At 37.9% G+C, this 16,469-nt stretch overlaps 1 protein-coding gene across 3 annotated transcripts in view; it reads left to right on the top strand.

Annotated features, from left to right (window-relative positions):
• The window catches only part of LOC124167853 (DNA topoisomerase 3-alpha), a 114,450-nt gene that overhangs the window by 9,142 nt on the left and 88,839 nt on the right, over positions 1-16,469 (top strand). For all 3 annotated transcript variants that reach the window (XM_046545895.1, XM_046545898.1, XM_046545899.1), the window contains 5 exons: positions 5,325-5,458; positions 7,620-7,738; positions 8,055-8,225; positions 11,130-11,305; positions 11,668-11,848. In XM_046545895.1, the coding sequence (XP_046401851.1) occupies positions 5,325-5,458; positions 7,620-7,738; positions 8,055-8,225; positions 11,130-11,305; positions 11,668-11,848 (781 nt within the window). The remainder of the gene's footprint in view (positions 1-5,324; positions 5,459-7,619; positions 7,739-8,054; positions 8,226-11,129; positions 11,306-11,667; positions 11,849-16,469) is intronic.

Raw genomic sequence — 16,469 nt, 5'->3', positions numbered from 1 at the left:
ACAACCGTTTTCACAGGGTGGTTGTGAGATGAATCACTTGGGCCAATAATAGTATACCATCTGAAATTTACCATAAATACATTTTAAAAATCAACTTTTTCATTTGGAATAAGCATCAGATATTTCTGGTTGCACTTTTCCTAATTATCTGTTTTTGTTGGGTGCCTTTGTTTAGACTGACTTGTCATCTCCATAGCAAACTGATTTTTTATCATCTCAACTTTATTTGAATCTTGGAAATCACTGATTTTGAATCATGCATCAAGAACTGTGGCAAAAGTGAATAGTTGTTCTTTATCCAGAAATTCATTCCAACTTTTGATGGGAAACAGCAAATCATTGACGAAACCTTGTAGATGACTTTGCGAAAACTTTTTAGTTTCTATAAAAATTAGTATGTAATGCTATTCACAAGGGGGATAACTTAAGAAACTGTGACTGCAGTTCCACTAGCTCCTTCCTGAAAACATCCAGAACATCAATCGATTGCTTGATAGCATCGCACTGTGGCTGTGGAGTTATGTCTACATTAAAACTCAGGTTAGAGGCAGTTAATGTTATGGCTTTCTTCTGTTCCAGAAGATTTCTTATCATTTAAAAAAGAGTTTCATCCTGGAGGAGCATTGAATGAGAAGTGGTGAAAATAAATTTTTGAATGTTGGTGGATTGATGCATTCAGCCAGGGGCCTGTGCATATGCCATTTTTTACTATTATTTTAATGAAAATTTTGATCCTTTATCAACTTTGACACGTCATAGCAGAGCTGTCGTTCGGCAAAAAGAAACAAAACTGATGTCAGGGGAAGCCGGCATTCTTGCAGTCTTTGAATTTGTGATGATCTTTGTGAAGAGTGAAACGGTTCAGGAGCAGTAGCTCTGTGCTTAACGGAAGGTACCCCAAAAGTCGATATTTTTTCCCGCTATTTTTAATTTTTTGGAGGGTTTTCATGGGGTAAACCGGGGATTTTTTCTCCTGATCATTTTTGGTTCCCCACGTCAAACGATATCTTTTTACCACTCCAATCCACGAATTTGATGTAGTTCGTCAACTTGCCTGAAATGGTGCTGCATGCACTAAACGACTAGTCCTCTACATTGTTTCCGAGTCAACTACCAATGATGTGCGTGCGACAGTGTATGGTGCGAAATTCAAAGTATTCGAGGCATTTGGGATTGTACTTTGAGCATTATTATCTAAGATCTCGAGTATCGAATACTTTATAGTATTCGAGTATTCGTGGATACTACTCGTGCATCTTTATTTTTAATATAATTGAGGCAATGGTGTTAAACATGAACCATGTTGCGTTAATCGGCAGTGCCCAACTGATCCTCAGCTTCATCCAACCTATTTCCACCAATTAGCTTGCTCTACCCTCACCCCTGCCGTTATGTGCTAGGGGACAACCCGAAGCATTTTGCAATATTCATGCACCTATCCCCCGGATTCTTTTCTTCTGCCTCAATTATTTTCAGTCCATCCTTTTAAGTTCTCACTTGCTTCTTCTGAATGGCCATGATCCAAAGAAGAAGAAAAAAAAAATAAAATTAATAAATTTGAAACCTGACTTTGTTTAACCCAGACTGAAAACACTGAAGCTGCTTTGAAGTCAACCCACACTGGAAACCACTCGTATGAGATGGAACCGATGATATTGCGTACGGCACACATAGAACCTACTGCTAAGGGTGAAGGGCCACCATATCACTGCACTGCAAATATTTTTTTTCCTTAGGAGAAGGCAACTTACCCATTCATTTCTAAGTATCGTTGCACCAGATAATCAGATGAATTTGAATGACTGGTAGGAAGTAACAAAATATCCTAAGAAGATATCCCTTCATCAGTGACTCTGACCAGTGAGATTTATAGTATAACTCGTAAATTTTAATCTTATACATATTCTGTTTTAGGAAAAAAAAAATACCAGATCACCTGCTGAAAAACTCCACTGCGAGTGTATTGAGTTTGGCCAGAGTGCTAAGCCTCCGTCATATTTTGCCAACTATTTCCTTGCTTAAAATGCTTAAATAATGTCTGAAATACGTTGTGTTTGGTCTTTCTCTTTTAAGGATTACATGCACATTACTAATATTTCAATCAAATAAAGTTATAACATCTATTGAAAGTCATTTTTAGGTGCCTTTTCAGCCAATAGATGACTGATGCAGGAGTTGCCTTCGGGAACTTTGAAGCAGGTAGGCTGAAAAAGTCAGTGGAGGAGTGAAACATGTTTATATTATTCTAGTGTAACTTGACCACCTACAAAGAATGGCCTGTATGGGCATTACAGGAGCAATGAGGACGACTCCAACCTTGGCGATGGAAACTCTGCTGAACCTACCCCCACTTTATGTGGAAGTAGAGGTTCATGCAAGAGCCACGTTATACAGATTGAGAAATCTAGGTATGTGGTATGACAGAGGAAATTTCTCTGGACACAGACAACTGTGGATGGGACTGAGGGAGTCTGGCACCATTTTTGAGATGGGGTCGGATTCCATGATGGCGACGTTCAATTCTTCACCGCCTCTTTTTAAAACCCATTTCCCAAACAGGGAATGCTGGGCAAAAGAAGAGGGGAAAACCCTTCATAGTGGAGCCCAAGTGTGGTTCACCGATGGCTCCATGAAAGAAGGGAAAGCAGGGGCAGGCGTCTACAGCCAATCCCCCCCTAGGAGCATACATGTTCCCCTAGGAAGATATGCCACAGTGTTTCAGGCAGAAATCTTTGCTATCCTAACCTGTGTGCACGCCATTGAGGAGACAGGTCTCTACAAGAGACCAATCCATATATGCACCGACAGTCAGGCTGCTCTAAAAGCCCTGAACTCACCTTAGTGCAGGTCTAAACTATTGGCTGAATGCTACAAGGCACTCAATATTTTGGGCAGCCGTTGCAAAATAGAACTTTTCTGGGTACCGGGACATTCAGGTATCACCAGAAACGAGAAGGCAGATGAGCTGGCAAAGGCCGGCGCTGAACAGAATCCAATTGGCCCAGAACCAATTGTGCCAGTTGCCCCCTCAATGGGGATGGCTGTAATCAAAGTGTGGGGATCAACCCAACACTTAAAGATCTGGCGAGAAACACCGGGTTTACGTCAGGCAAAAACCCTTATAGGAGAGATCTCTCCTAGACTAGAAGGAAGACTTCTTCTTATGAACAGAAGTCAAGTGCGGACGGTAGTAGGCCTGCTTACAGGACACTATCACGTAATGAGACATATGCACCTGCTGGGGGTATCATACCCAGATAGGTGTACATGTTGTGAGACGGGAGAAGAAACAACCACCCATCTAACATGCGAGTGCCCCGCAATCATGAGGACTCGATATAGGCACCTGGGCTCACCTTTTATAGAGCCCAAGGAAGTAAGAGATCTTCCCATTGGGGACCTCTTGTCCTTCGTCAAGGACATTGGCCTCTCTGGGTGATCCATTTACGGTGGGTAGCACAATGGACCTGCAGGTCTAAGTGCCCTGGGAGCTGATCCCCCACCGCAAAACAAATCTATCTATCTATCTATCGTGTAACTTGATATTTTCTTTCGAAGCTAATGATTTATGGTCTTCGTAACATGCAACCTGCGCTAGCCATGATCTGGGGTGTCTGGAGCCTTTTGTTTGGTTTTGGAGAGGAGGAAAGCATCAGAGGGGAGGGGTGAGGGCTGATGGGAGTTTTGTCAAATAATGGATGCGGGAAAATAATACATTAGGACCATGATCTTCAAATGGCCAATGTGGAAAACTATACTTCGGAGAAAGATGGATGCTGGAAAAAATTACATTGTCTATATGGAACTTCATTTGGGATCAGGAACAGCGAACGATAAATGCGGGAAATCTATCAATGCAGGAACGATAGATCGAGGTTCCACTGACGTCTCAGAATCTACAAGGTTGGAATTTCAGTTTGGCTTTTCATCAGTGTAGTTAAGTCCTGATAAAGAAAACATAGCTAGTGAATTCTTGTACTTCTGTGATGTTTCTAGTTTCACTGCCCTCTGCATTTTGTGTCATCAGCATTTTGGCTTTATTTCTGTCTTTCATCCACTTTTAGAATTGCAGGAAACCAATTAATAAAACCTCACAAATTTGAAATTTTTATTCATGTGCGAAAAGCATTGGGAAGGGAATTGTTTTAAGGGTAAAAGATGACTCAATTTGTGTGCAAACTGCTCATTTAAGTACAGTCATATGACAACGTGAGATGGGCTAACTGTATTATTAAAATTTCAAAAGAAAACTATTGTGAATCTATTTATCCATATAAGGCAGTTGTTGTTTAACTCAAACAAAGCTGTGGGTAGAAAAATTATGGGGGGAAATTTTGGGATGTTTAGTTGCATCTAATAGTTTTTCTCTCGAACATTTTAGGTGGAGGAAGTTTGAACACCATCACCCCTCAGTTCGTCTTACATCCTTCTATTTGGAGGTTAAAGAAAGAAATGACATAATTCTATAAATATTTGCGCCTATAATTATGCTAAAGTAGGGAAACATTTCTCATCATCAATGTAAGTCTTAAATCTGAAGAGTGGTTACATGCAGGTCTCCACTCCACCTGCCCATCTCGAACTTTTTCATATTTACACATGTATCTCTTTTACATCCTTAATAATTTATCCTGTGTATCTCATGCGCTTTGCCTTTCTCCCCATCCATCTGTCCTTCGTCAATTGTCTTTATCTTGACTTCTAATGTGGCTGACGAAGTTGTCCTGTTTTCTTCTTAGGGTTTTTAGAAGACTACTCTTTTCTCAATACTTCCTCATTATTTACTTAGTCAATTGTTATCATATTCATTTTTCAGTAACACCACAGTTAGTAGTATGTCAAATGCTTTTACTACTAACTTCTCTACTTCTGTCAACATCAATTACTCACTCTCATGTACAAACATGCTTCATGTGTAGCAACTGATGATTTTTTCCTTATTTTTATGCAGGTATTTTTTATTTATCTATGCTTTGTATTACTTGTACAAAGCTTTTAGTAGATTTGTCTTTAAGTGCTATACCTTCTTTGCCTGTGCCATTCAGCTATGTATATCTTTCTTGCTTTGTCCATTTTCTGGTAACTTGGCTTCCCAAGTAGCAAAACTCTTTCCCCTCTTCAAGCTCATGTTTTGGCTCTATTTTGTGCTGGTCTCCTACATTTTGCTGCGTACTAATACATATATTTTTATTGATCTTTTGATGATATGTGGCCAATTCTCTTGGTATATTTATCGGTCTTCTTCAAGTCCTTCCTTGTCTCAGATAAGAATTCTTTGTGGTCAGCATTTTTATAAAAATGGGTTACATATTGTCTGTTTTTAGGACACCCTTAAAAGAGAAGCGCGAGGCAGTGAAGCCCTAATAATCTGGACTGATTGTGATAGAGAGGGAGAGAATATTGGTTTTGAAGTAATACAAGTCTGTCAGGAAGTAAAGCCAAGATTGGGGGTGTACAGGTGAGATGACTCTTAAATTTTTATATTAGGACATAGTATTTACAAAATTTTAGCCATCTGGAATGATTATATTGCTGGAACTTTACATTTTAAATCAATTTTTTTATATATCTGAATGTGTTTATGTATCAGTTTTACTGCTAATCATGTCAATGTTCATTTGATTAGTTGGTGTTTCTTCAGATAAATAGTTATTTCCCCTCAATGCCGATTGACTGAATTGTCAAAAAATTCTTGAACTATTTTGGACAAATTTTTTTGTTTTTCTTTGAAAATGCTTTTAAACCTACCAAAATGCCCACAAACATTTTTGAAACTATTGAGTTTGTGCTCTCTCTACTATGTATGTATACTTTTGAGGAAGTGTTTTGGCTTACAGCAGAGTCCCGATTATGTATCAGCTGATGCAGCAGCTGCAGCCGTGTTGCGGATTATCCATGCGTGATTTTAAATCTCCTGCTATCTTGACAAAAAATAAAATTGGACGCAAAATCGCCAGAATTACTGCATTTTAATGCTAGGCTATACCAGACTTATTAATTTTATTAGAATCCCCTTCATAAAATGGAATTATTTTACATATTTAGTTGCTGTCAAGGAATATTTCAATATTCCTAGAACTGCTCTAGAATTGAAAAATATGATTAGCGGCAGGAAAAAAACATTTGATTAATTAAAAATATTCTTTAAGTAATCCTAAGTTAAGAAAAATGTGATCCTCGATCTTTAAGTTTATGTTTCATATCGGAAATGTGCTATTATTGCGGTGGTCTTGCATGCGGTTGAATACAGCTCAAAGGAACAGGAAATTTCGTTGCACTCTGGCATGTTTACACCGTGACTAATCAAGGTGGAAGTGGAAAGAAAGGAATTTGTAGAAGTGAAGGCAGCAGAGAAAGTGAGAAAGAAGTAGAGATTGCATGAGTCATAGCCAGACGGACGTGGACAGCCTAGAACCGCTGATTAATGATGGCGCAATCACACGCTAGCTGCATTCTCGGGAGCTCCGTATTCCTGTTTTCCAAGCCTCCCTGCACGCGACCGTGCTCCGTGATTACGGTCTGCGTCCCGCAGCAGTTGCAACCTGGGCAACTTGTGTGAGACGCGACTACGTGGCGTGGTGCCTGACAGTGTAGTCTCCAACATCGCGCAGTAGTTTTGAAGCATTTGTGCAAACCACTTTTGTGTATCCGTGATCACATAGCCACGGATGAGTGGTTTTCGAAACAATGGGTTTTTTTTTTGGAGCAGTGGGAATACGAGAACAAACAAGTTTTTTGCCTCTCAAAACATCACGGTAAGGTGAAGAAAGCCCTCTATGAGTCCGGGAAGCACTCTAAAATAACAGAATAAGTGCATAAATAATAATGGATATTTTATTTTCATAAATTATGAACATTAAAAAAATTCAAATGAAAGTTTGAATTATCCGTGTCTATTTGTGCTGCCTCTCCCCATCGTTAGCCCAGATGAGCGGAAGTGTGTCCGCTCTCACTCTTATTATCAAAATTAGTGCACTCCAAAGTATTCTTATTGTTTTCAATTTCCTTTTTTAGTTGTCAAAGGTATGCTTACTACTGTTGAAGGTAGGTTTACATGTCCCTTTTATGGACCACTTCTGCCTCTCCTCTCCCATTCAGAAATTGAACCCCTCCCATTCACAGTGAAGACTGTTTCTTTTCCGTCTATAAATGTATGATAAAATATGTTGATGTATAATTGGATGTATAATCAGTTCAGGATTCATAGCCATGACAGAAATTAGGTTATGGTCAGAGAGAAACACCAAAGACACCTAAAATATGGAAATCCTGTATGAATATGCACTGCTTGACTCCTTGATTTTATTTCACAGTATGCCTGCCTTGCTACATTTTTCCATAAAATTCCTATGCCACTGCCGTTGATATAAAGTCGGGTAAATAAAAGAAATGAAACGGATATCAGGGAAAAGTCAGGGATATTGAAAATGGAAATTTGGCATAAATCCTGTATTTGTTTAATTATTTTCATGATGATTTTGAAATGTTCTCGAATCGAGAATCCGTTTGGCGTTTGTGATGAGAGAGGGTTTCATGTGTGAACTACCACTACTTGTGCTGAGTTTCTTTTCATGTAAACCCCTTTGATCCTGCTATTTTTTCTTACTCATGCGGCTCAGGGCAAAATTTTCAGAAATAACAGCTCAGTCTATTGCAAGAGCCATAAATGATTTGGGAGAACCAGATCGTCGTGTGAGCAATGCTGTTGATGTGAGGCAGGAACTGGACCTTAGGATTGGTAAGGGATGTTCAAACTTATTATATATTTTAACTTTGAAAAGTGCAGATGGTTGTATTTTTTTATAATTGTGCATGATTTTCTGTATTAAAATAAAATATTGCCTCTCCAATCTTAAAGTTTTGTGATTACTGTGAAGCTGCTTTCTGTGGGCTTGATTCTTATATGTTGGAGGTAGAATTAGGTATCAGTGAATGATGGTAAAATTAATTTTCCGGTAATATTTGATATTTTTCAAACTAGATTCTTTTTTCATTAGTTACTGATAAATATTTCAATCATTTCTGCACTATAGTTGTTCTTGAATTTATTTTAGGTGCTGCATTTACTCGTTTCCAAACTCTTCGCTTAAAGTCTGTCTTTCCCGCTACTCTTCAAAATTCACTTATTAGTTATGGAAGCTGTCAGTTCCCCACCCTAGGATTTGTTGTTGAACGTTACAAGGCCATTCAGGAATTTCAATCCGAAAAATTTTGGAAAATACGAGGTTTGTATCTGCTGTTTTAAATATTAAGGGATTTCTATCTATGCAATTGTATTAAAATTATTTAAATCCTGGGTCATCTTTGCTAAGGGGGAGATTTTTCTAAAATAATTCACTACTAAAAATTTTTGATGATAGATTTACTGTTTAAATTTTGGTCAAGTATTGTGCTGGTGGATAAAATGCTTTCTTGGAGTAGCTCTGGAAGTAGATGTCTTTTGGGATTTTTTTTCGTTGATTTATCATTTTGGATGACAGTTAGCCTGCATTTCAGCAACCTTCTTGTCAGGAGTGTTAGAGGTTCATCATGATTTGTGTTGTACAATTTGGAAATTAGGTTTGCTCTGATTGTTCCTTTAATTGGGTTGTTGTGGTGGCCAGTGTGCATGCTTCCCACCTTGTTGGTATGTGTTCAAGACCTGGTCATGGTGATTTTCATAAATTCCGACCTTTTTGCTGAACCTTTTTTGAAATGGTTGGGGAGGCATAAGGCGGTTATTTTCCCTGTGCCATGTTGCTCTTTGAGAATGTGTTCAGGAGATTATTGGACTTTGAACTCAGGACGATTTGACCTGCTGCCAAGCACTCTGCCTACTAGGCTACCACTTTTATAGCTAGGCTCAAGGTCCAGGTGCAGATTTATTTATTTGAAAATTATTATTAATATTATAAATTATACATATATGTTATATAATTAATCATATTAACAGATAGAAATTGAAACAAAGAGACAGAAACATAAATACAGGACGATACACAGTGTGGCGTGGAGATGGAATGAAGGCCGAAAACACATGGAAAAATTTCACCTGAACCGGGAATTGAACCACGGACCTTCTGCTGATTGTATATTCGCCTGTGGCCACTTGTGTATATGTGAATTTTGAATGTTGGTGACCTATGGTTCGTTTACTCTTGTTGGGATCAGCATTCCCTGAAAAGCATGTGCTATGTCTATCGTATTGTTTGTGTGATTGTGTCCATCTTTAATTCCATTTCTTCTTCTGTGTGAGTTGAATTCTTCATTCGTGGCAGGACCTACACCCAGAGCCATCTCTTGGGCAACTCATAGGGCTAGATCTTGGGGGAATTGGTTGAATAAACCCCCCGCCAAAAACACTGGAGATAAGATTAGCCTGGATAGCGCGGTGGTCTGAGCATCTGCCCGGAAAGCAGAAGGTCCGTGGTTTGATTCCCGGTTGAGGTGAACTTTTTCCATGTGTTTTTGGCCTTCATTCCATCTCCATGCCACACTGTGTCATCGTCCTGTATTTATGTTTCTGTCTCTTTGTTTCAATTTCTATCTGTTAATATGATTGTATGTATATATATAATGAGATATGAAGTGAAACACTTTGCACCTTCCACGTAAAAATTTATTACACTAGAGTCGAAATGTTTCACTGCTGCAATGCACAGTGACTCTAGTGTAATAAATTTTTATGTGGAAAGTGCAAAGTGTTTCACTTCATATCTCATAATGGATCTTCACAAAGTATCTGCCTCATCCATCCAATTCATTATATATATATAATCTTTGAGAATACCCAATACAAGTACATACATAAAAATAAAGAGAATTGGAGCAGTGGTAAGAAATGCATAGGAAGTGTTGCTATTGCTCCAGAGAGGTTGGTTAGAGCCAAGTTAGTAAAGACGTTTGGGGAAAAGGGATCGATACGCTTAGGAAGGGAATTAAGAAGTGAAGGGAGGTGGAAAAGAAATGAGCGTTGAATGAGTGATAATCTGGGAACTGGTTTTTGGAGCAGTGAGTGGGTGCGCATAGGGCGGGAGGGAAAGTAAGAAAAGAAGGGAGTGAAGGACAGTCTGTGATTGAGTTGAGGATATTGTACATAAATTTAAGGTCACTTTCAAGGCGTAGAAAAGGAAGATTGTGAATGGAGAGAGAAGTTAGAATGGTGTTTGTGTGCATATTATGCATGTGAGGGACTATATTTTACTATAGTAGAGAAGAAGTTAGTAAGAGATTTAAAGGCAGAGAGATTTGATGGAGCTGACATTGCCTTTATAGGAGAGGGTTTCCACAGATAGGACAATTGTTGAAAAATAGCAACAAAGAGCTTGTGGATCTTTAATTTCTAGGTATTTGTCAAGTGGGCATAAATGGGTCATGGCTTTAGATTTGACTGTTTGTATGTGCTAGTAGAAATTAAGTTCAGTGTCAATTATTAGACCAAGATCCTTCATTGATGACTTGCGATTCAGGGGTATTGAGTGTAAAGTGTAATTGAAGTTAAGAGGGACATTTTTTTAGGCTGATGGAAATGTTATTGCACTTACCCCCATTGAGCTTTAGCTACCAGGTAAGACATCAACGTGAAATGGTATTTAAAGAATTTTGCAGTTCGTGGCAGTCAGAGGGAGTGTGGATGGTTTTGAAAGTTTTGTAGTCGTCAGCATGAAACAGCATGTGGGCTTGCGAGGTGGGAATTAGGGAGGCTAAGTCATCAATGTATAATTTAATTAGGTAGATATGGTTCTAGAACACTGCCTTGGGGAACTCGTGATGTTACAGGACACCAACTAGGTGAGATGCCAGAAAGAATAATGTGCTGATTTCTGTCACTTATAAAGATAGACAAGAGGAAAATTCACCATTGGTATTAAAGTTATGACTGAGTTTATGAAGGAGGAGACTATGGTTGAGGGAATCAAAGGCCTTTGAGAAGTCAAGAAATATTGCATCAAAGTGGGCTTCTGTAGATATTGAGTCAACAGCATGGTGTTGGAAAACTGACAAGTTGATTAAGCACAAATGCAAAAAAAAAACCAGGAGATGGAGCATAGGGTGCTCTGGTACTGGTGGCCATCTTGATTCCTGATGATAGCATTTTTCTTATTTTTGTTTGCTTTCAACTTATCCAACCCTCCTCTCTATGATCACAGTGAACCACACAATTGGAGATTTATCTGTTGACTTCAGTTGGGAACGAGTGCGCTTGATGGATAAACCAATATGTGAGATGTTGTTTGAAATTTGTGAAGAATGTGGTGTTGCAAAAGTGGAGAAAGTTCAAAGCAAGCCTAAAAGCAATTGGAGGCCGGTGCCTTTGGACACTGTGGTGAGTGATCTGTACCATTGTGTGTGTTGATGGACCTTTCAAAATTTTGGGGCTCTTCAAACAATATATGAGAGCATTTATAGAATAAAAGTTATTCTATAAAATATTATAAATACAGAGGTGTGTGGTTAACTGAAATTTTAACTAATTCAACTAAACTACATTAACTTAGTCATAGTTAGTTTTTATGTAACTTTAATGCCAGTCAAAATTTGATGGATGGAATGAGGCTATAGTTAATTTAAAAATTCCCTCTTGTGTACTTTGCATCTAACTTATTTCATTGTGACACCCAAGCTGGGTTGGGCAGGGATATAATATTAATTTACAGTTCATATATATGGCATTTTAACTTTTTACAGGAGCTTGAAAAGCTTTCTTCAAAAAAACTTAAAATAAATGCCAAAGAAACAATGAAGATTGCTGAGAAGCTCTATGTTCAAGGCTTTATCAGCTACCCAAGAACAGAAACAAATATTTTTCCTAAAGAATTGAACCTGAGGGGGCTAGTACAGGAGCAAGTTCAAGATCGTAGCTGGGGTGGTAAGTCAATAAATTATTTGCTTCACTTTGTAGGATATGAGACATACTTGGGCGATACAACAGCAGTACATTTTGGAAGTTTCATAATATTTCCCTTCGATTCATATTGTTACAATCATATGAGAACTGTACCAATGAGGTTGGGTTTTACAGAAGAAGTCCATTATAATGGGTTCTGAAGATCCCTGGAAAATGACACATTAAAATTCAAACGTTTTGTGCTAAGATGACGTCAGCAATTTTTCCAGTTATCATGGTCTCAAAAAAACAGGAAATTAGGTTATTTATGCATTTCTATCATCCAAAAATAATTCTTGAATATTTCGGATTTAATTTAATAATTAACCATGGTAGATTAATAAATTGTACACCATAAATGCCTCATTAGACAGATGATTATGACTCAAAAAGACAAAATTCAATTTCTTTAGGACTTAGATGATTGGAATAAAATTACAATTTCAATTTGAAAAATAATATAGCTGCTTCAAAAAAACTTTGTCATCCCGTCAAGTATTGCTCATCATTTGGGACATGCAAAATTCATAATGCAATAATAATAATAATTTTTACATCAATTGAAGGCTTTTCCTACGAGTATGTTAACACCTTTGCATTTCAAATTTCAAGACTTTAAGGACAGTTTAAATGATCTTTAACCCAGCAGTGGTCGCGTGGGCTGCCTCAGGCATCCCAGTCTTATTTTAGCGCTATTTTTTCTTGCATTTCTGACTGTAGCGATCTATAACTTCCTCCAGCTGAGTTTTTAAGCTGTCTGAGGACACCTATAAAATATTATTAGAAATTAACTGTGCCAGTTTTTAAATAAAATAACTTTCGTCAAAGCTCTGCAGAGTGGGGTGCTCGAGACACCATGCGTGACCTTTCTCGTTACGGTTACATTTCCATCATATCGGCATTGAATTTCATTCTCAAGGTCAATACTAATGGATCCTCTGTACAATATTTTATCTTGGAATAGTGGTCGATTTCAGTTTCGTGTGTAATGTATACGCAGAGTGGCAATTATATTCCTGTCTCTCAGTTTTACAATGTATAACTCTGTGAGATTGAACCATAATATAACAAGACTTCTCTAATCTATCTTCTTCTAACCTATCATATTGTGATTTGGTGTTTTGTGGAACAACTGATTGAATGTTCAGCAGCATTTTTCATTATATATAAACAAAATTCGACAACATTACGGCATGTTTACCTAATAAATAGGCTATATGGAAGAATCAAATAAGAGTGAATGGATTATTATTCGTTATTATCGATGGGCATTACAGAATGCCCCTCGATATGCCTTGTGGTGATAACTTCTTAGAGCTAACTTTTTCCGTGTTATGCACGATGAAGGGATATACTGTAACGGTTCAAACCGCGAGAGCCGCCCGCTCGCCTTTCCGTTCGATATCTCCCCGTACATGTGATTGTTAACTCTCCACTCCCCCAAAATAGAAATTTGCCCCTACGGAGACTTACCGTTTCTGGGCTTAAAATCAAGTTCCCCTATTGTTCGTGCCTGCACGCACACTCACTTACAACAGTATTTAAGGAAATCGTGGCAATAGCAAAACAAATAACTTCAATGAAATCCCTTTTACAATTGATTTTTAATAACTGAACTACCATAGGTTCCAAAGTTTACACTGACACTAAAGTATTCCCCAAACACACACAATAAATCCCCGTTCCAAAATCCATCGGCGTCACCTCCAACATGAAATATGCACCTTCGGCTTCTCCTTCAAAATTACAATAGCACTTTCTCAATGATTATAAAAAAAATGATGTTTCCAACAACAAAATATACCCACGCTCTTTGGCGAATGAGCAACGTAAAAAATAGTGACATCAAACTTACACAAAAAAAACTTTCCGTGCAAAGCAAGTATAAATTAGGCGTTAGTCTGTTCAAGTGGCCACCCGTCTTGAAGTCGGGCTCAATGATCCGCCAAGTGACACTAACATTCAGATATTATGCTCAAACTTCACCACGTGCCGCACTTAAGTCTTGCAGGGCCGTGACTAAGACCAGCCAACAGTAAATTCACTAGGGCCTTATTGTGGGGAGTACACTTGGGACTTTCAAAGGGGGGAACAATCTGGACACAAAAGGATCTATTCGGGCTTTGGTAATTTCCAAGCTTACTTCCTTTATCCGATGTTCTCGCCACCCCTGAAGAGCTGTCCTCGTATCTGCCTCCTCCACGTGCCGTAGCTTGGCTGCTGCTGCTTGTCACTGACTACCACTATTTGACTTATCTCGTGTCAGACCGTAGGAGAAAGAGAGCACTAGACTTCTCGTCTCTCCCTTTTATCACCTCAGTACTACCCACAATCACCTCGGGTGCACCACAACCTCTTTTTCCCCGGCCGAAAGGAGGGTTTTCAAACGCATTCCGGGAGAGAACCACTGCGTCGCCTCTCCCGGAAATTCACTCTCCCACAATTTCACACGACTTCACGTACATAAAAAAAATATTCTACAATAAACAAAAAATAAACCCTTTACCTAAATCTAGTTCAGAACTCAGTAAACAAAAAAATGCTAAAATCGTGAGTGTGCGCGCAGACGTAACCCCCCCCAGCCACGATGTTATAAAATGATGCATCGGGCCGGCTCCGGTCCGTACCGCTACAATACTTCGAAAATTCTGGCATCGAACCTGGGTCAATTACGTGTATTACTTTTTCAAGGGATTAATCATCGCTATATGTAATAATTATTATGTTCGAAAGAAGCAACCATGACAATTGTCTTAACCAGTGTGTTCACATATTTTTGCTATTTTTAGATTTATCTACACATTTCCACAGTATAATAAAGTAAACTAAATATAACACTTTATTTGGTAGAAATAATATTCAGAAGAGTTTGAATGTATGTTAAGACTTTGTTTATGTTGGGAAGGATGGAACTACAATGTAGAAAATGCAAGGATGAAGACCAAACATCACAACATATGAATGCAGTGTTGTTACTCAGAAGATTGGGCTTGCTGGCAACAATATTGGATTTAGAATACAATTTATTGTTTTCTTATGATACATATTCATTGAGTTAATTGTAGAGAATACTGTAAATTACACTGGTATTCAGGTAGAGAAAGTCACTGAAAATTATTCCCGTAATAGAGGTGCTAATGAAAGAGGGGAGAATTAAAATGGCTGTTTGGCATTTTACTTTTAGCCAGGGCAAATGCAACTGAGAAACAGAATTTATTAGATTTGTGGAACCACAGTGGATTAGGAGAAGATATATTATATTCTTCCATGAGCCATAACATATTTATCTTTTTCCTTTGATGTCTTTATATCGGCAACGTCACTACTAGAGTAGAGAAAATGAAAAGTGACAAATGGGCATCAATTAGGGATATATTTGTGATGCACAGCAACATTATGGAATTGGGCCATGTGCAACCGTTGATGAGCAATTGGTTCCTTTCTCGGAAAGATGTTCTTTTAGGCAATATTTACCTTCCATAGTATGCATTTGCTGAAAATTTGTTGTGACTGCTCTGCAAGCAAATAAATAGTACACATGATTTATTTTCTACAATCTTTCAATTCAATTAAACTTTTCAATTGCTCAACATTGGACTGTTGTTGATGACTGCAGAATTTATTAGTGTACCTTTATAATGTTGTTCATGATTTGTGAATGGAGTAACTTAATTGTTACAAGCAATGTAAATTTTGCCTTAAGAAAACATTTTGGGAAATTGATTCAATGCAGGTAAGTTGGTACTATTTACCTAAGGCAAATTGAGGTCGATGTTGAAAATATGATGAGATAAGATGGTACATGTTTATCATAGTAGTATATTTAATGTATATTTATCTCAACATTTCAACTGTATTCCTTGGCTAAAACAAAAAAATAAATTTTGGAAATTTTTCCCGTAGAAACTCGAACTGCCTACTGGAAATCAGGGTGTTCAAAAATAATTTCTTAAAAAAAATAAAAGCTAAGTAAATGGTATAAAATCTTGAATGTTGCAATACCTGAATAAAAAAAGATATGTTAAGATGTAAACTTTTGAAAAAATATAAATATTTACTAAGAAATAGAAGGGAATCATTTGGGGTATCAGAAACACACCCCACACTTGTACTTACAACACTTTTTTTTGCAATACTTTCTCATGGGAAGGGGAGGACATATTTTGAATGATAAAGAACATTTTAATATTGAAAAACATTTTCCAGTTTGAGTGGAAATTCTCTGCTAGTATTTTCAGCAAAGCTACTTCAAACAGTCAGGAAGAAATATACCTCTTACACATTTTCAGAAGAAACCTCACAGGCCTTTGCTTAAGGAATTTCAGGAAAAACGAGCCCCTGGCCGAGAAACAAAAAATTCCCTCCACTCCCTATTTCCCCCTAAATATAATTTTTAACATTGAAAGTCACGAGCTTCCCTAAATCTCCCCCTCCCTTTCTTCTGCATTTATGGTAAACATGGTAGAATCGCCAGTCTTGTATCAATCTGTGTGCCAGCATATTCCTGATAATTTTTGATAATTGTTAATAATTCTTTGCCACTCGTAACTATTCCCCGTGCAACAGCAGCCTGGACTCTTGAACTACAATTTACTATTGTAGT

This window comes from Ischnura elegans, chromosome 11 (genome assembly GCF_921293095.1).
Source record: "Ischnura elegans chromosome 11, ioIscEleg1.1, whole genome shotgun sequence".
Lineage (NCBI taxonomy): Eukaryota > Metazoa > Arthropoda > Insecta > Odonata > Coenagrionidae > Ischnura > Ischnura elegans.
This window is presented reverse-complemented; position numbering and strand designations above follow the sequence as displayed.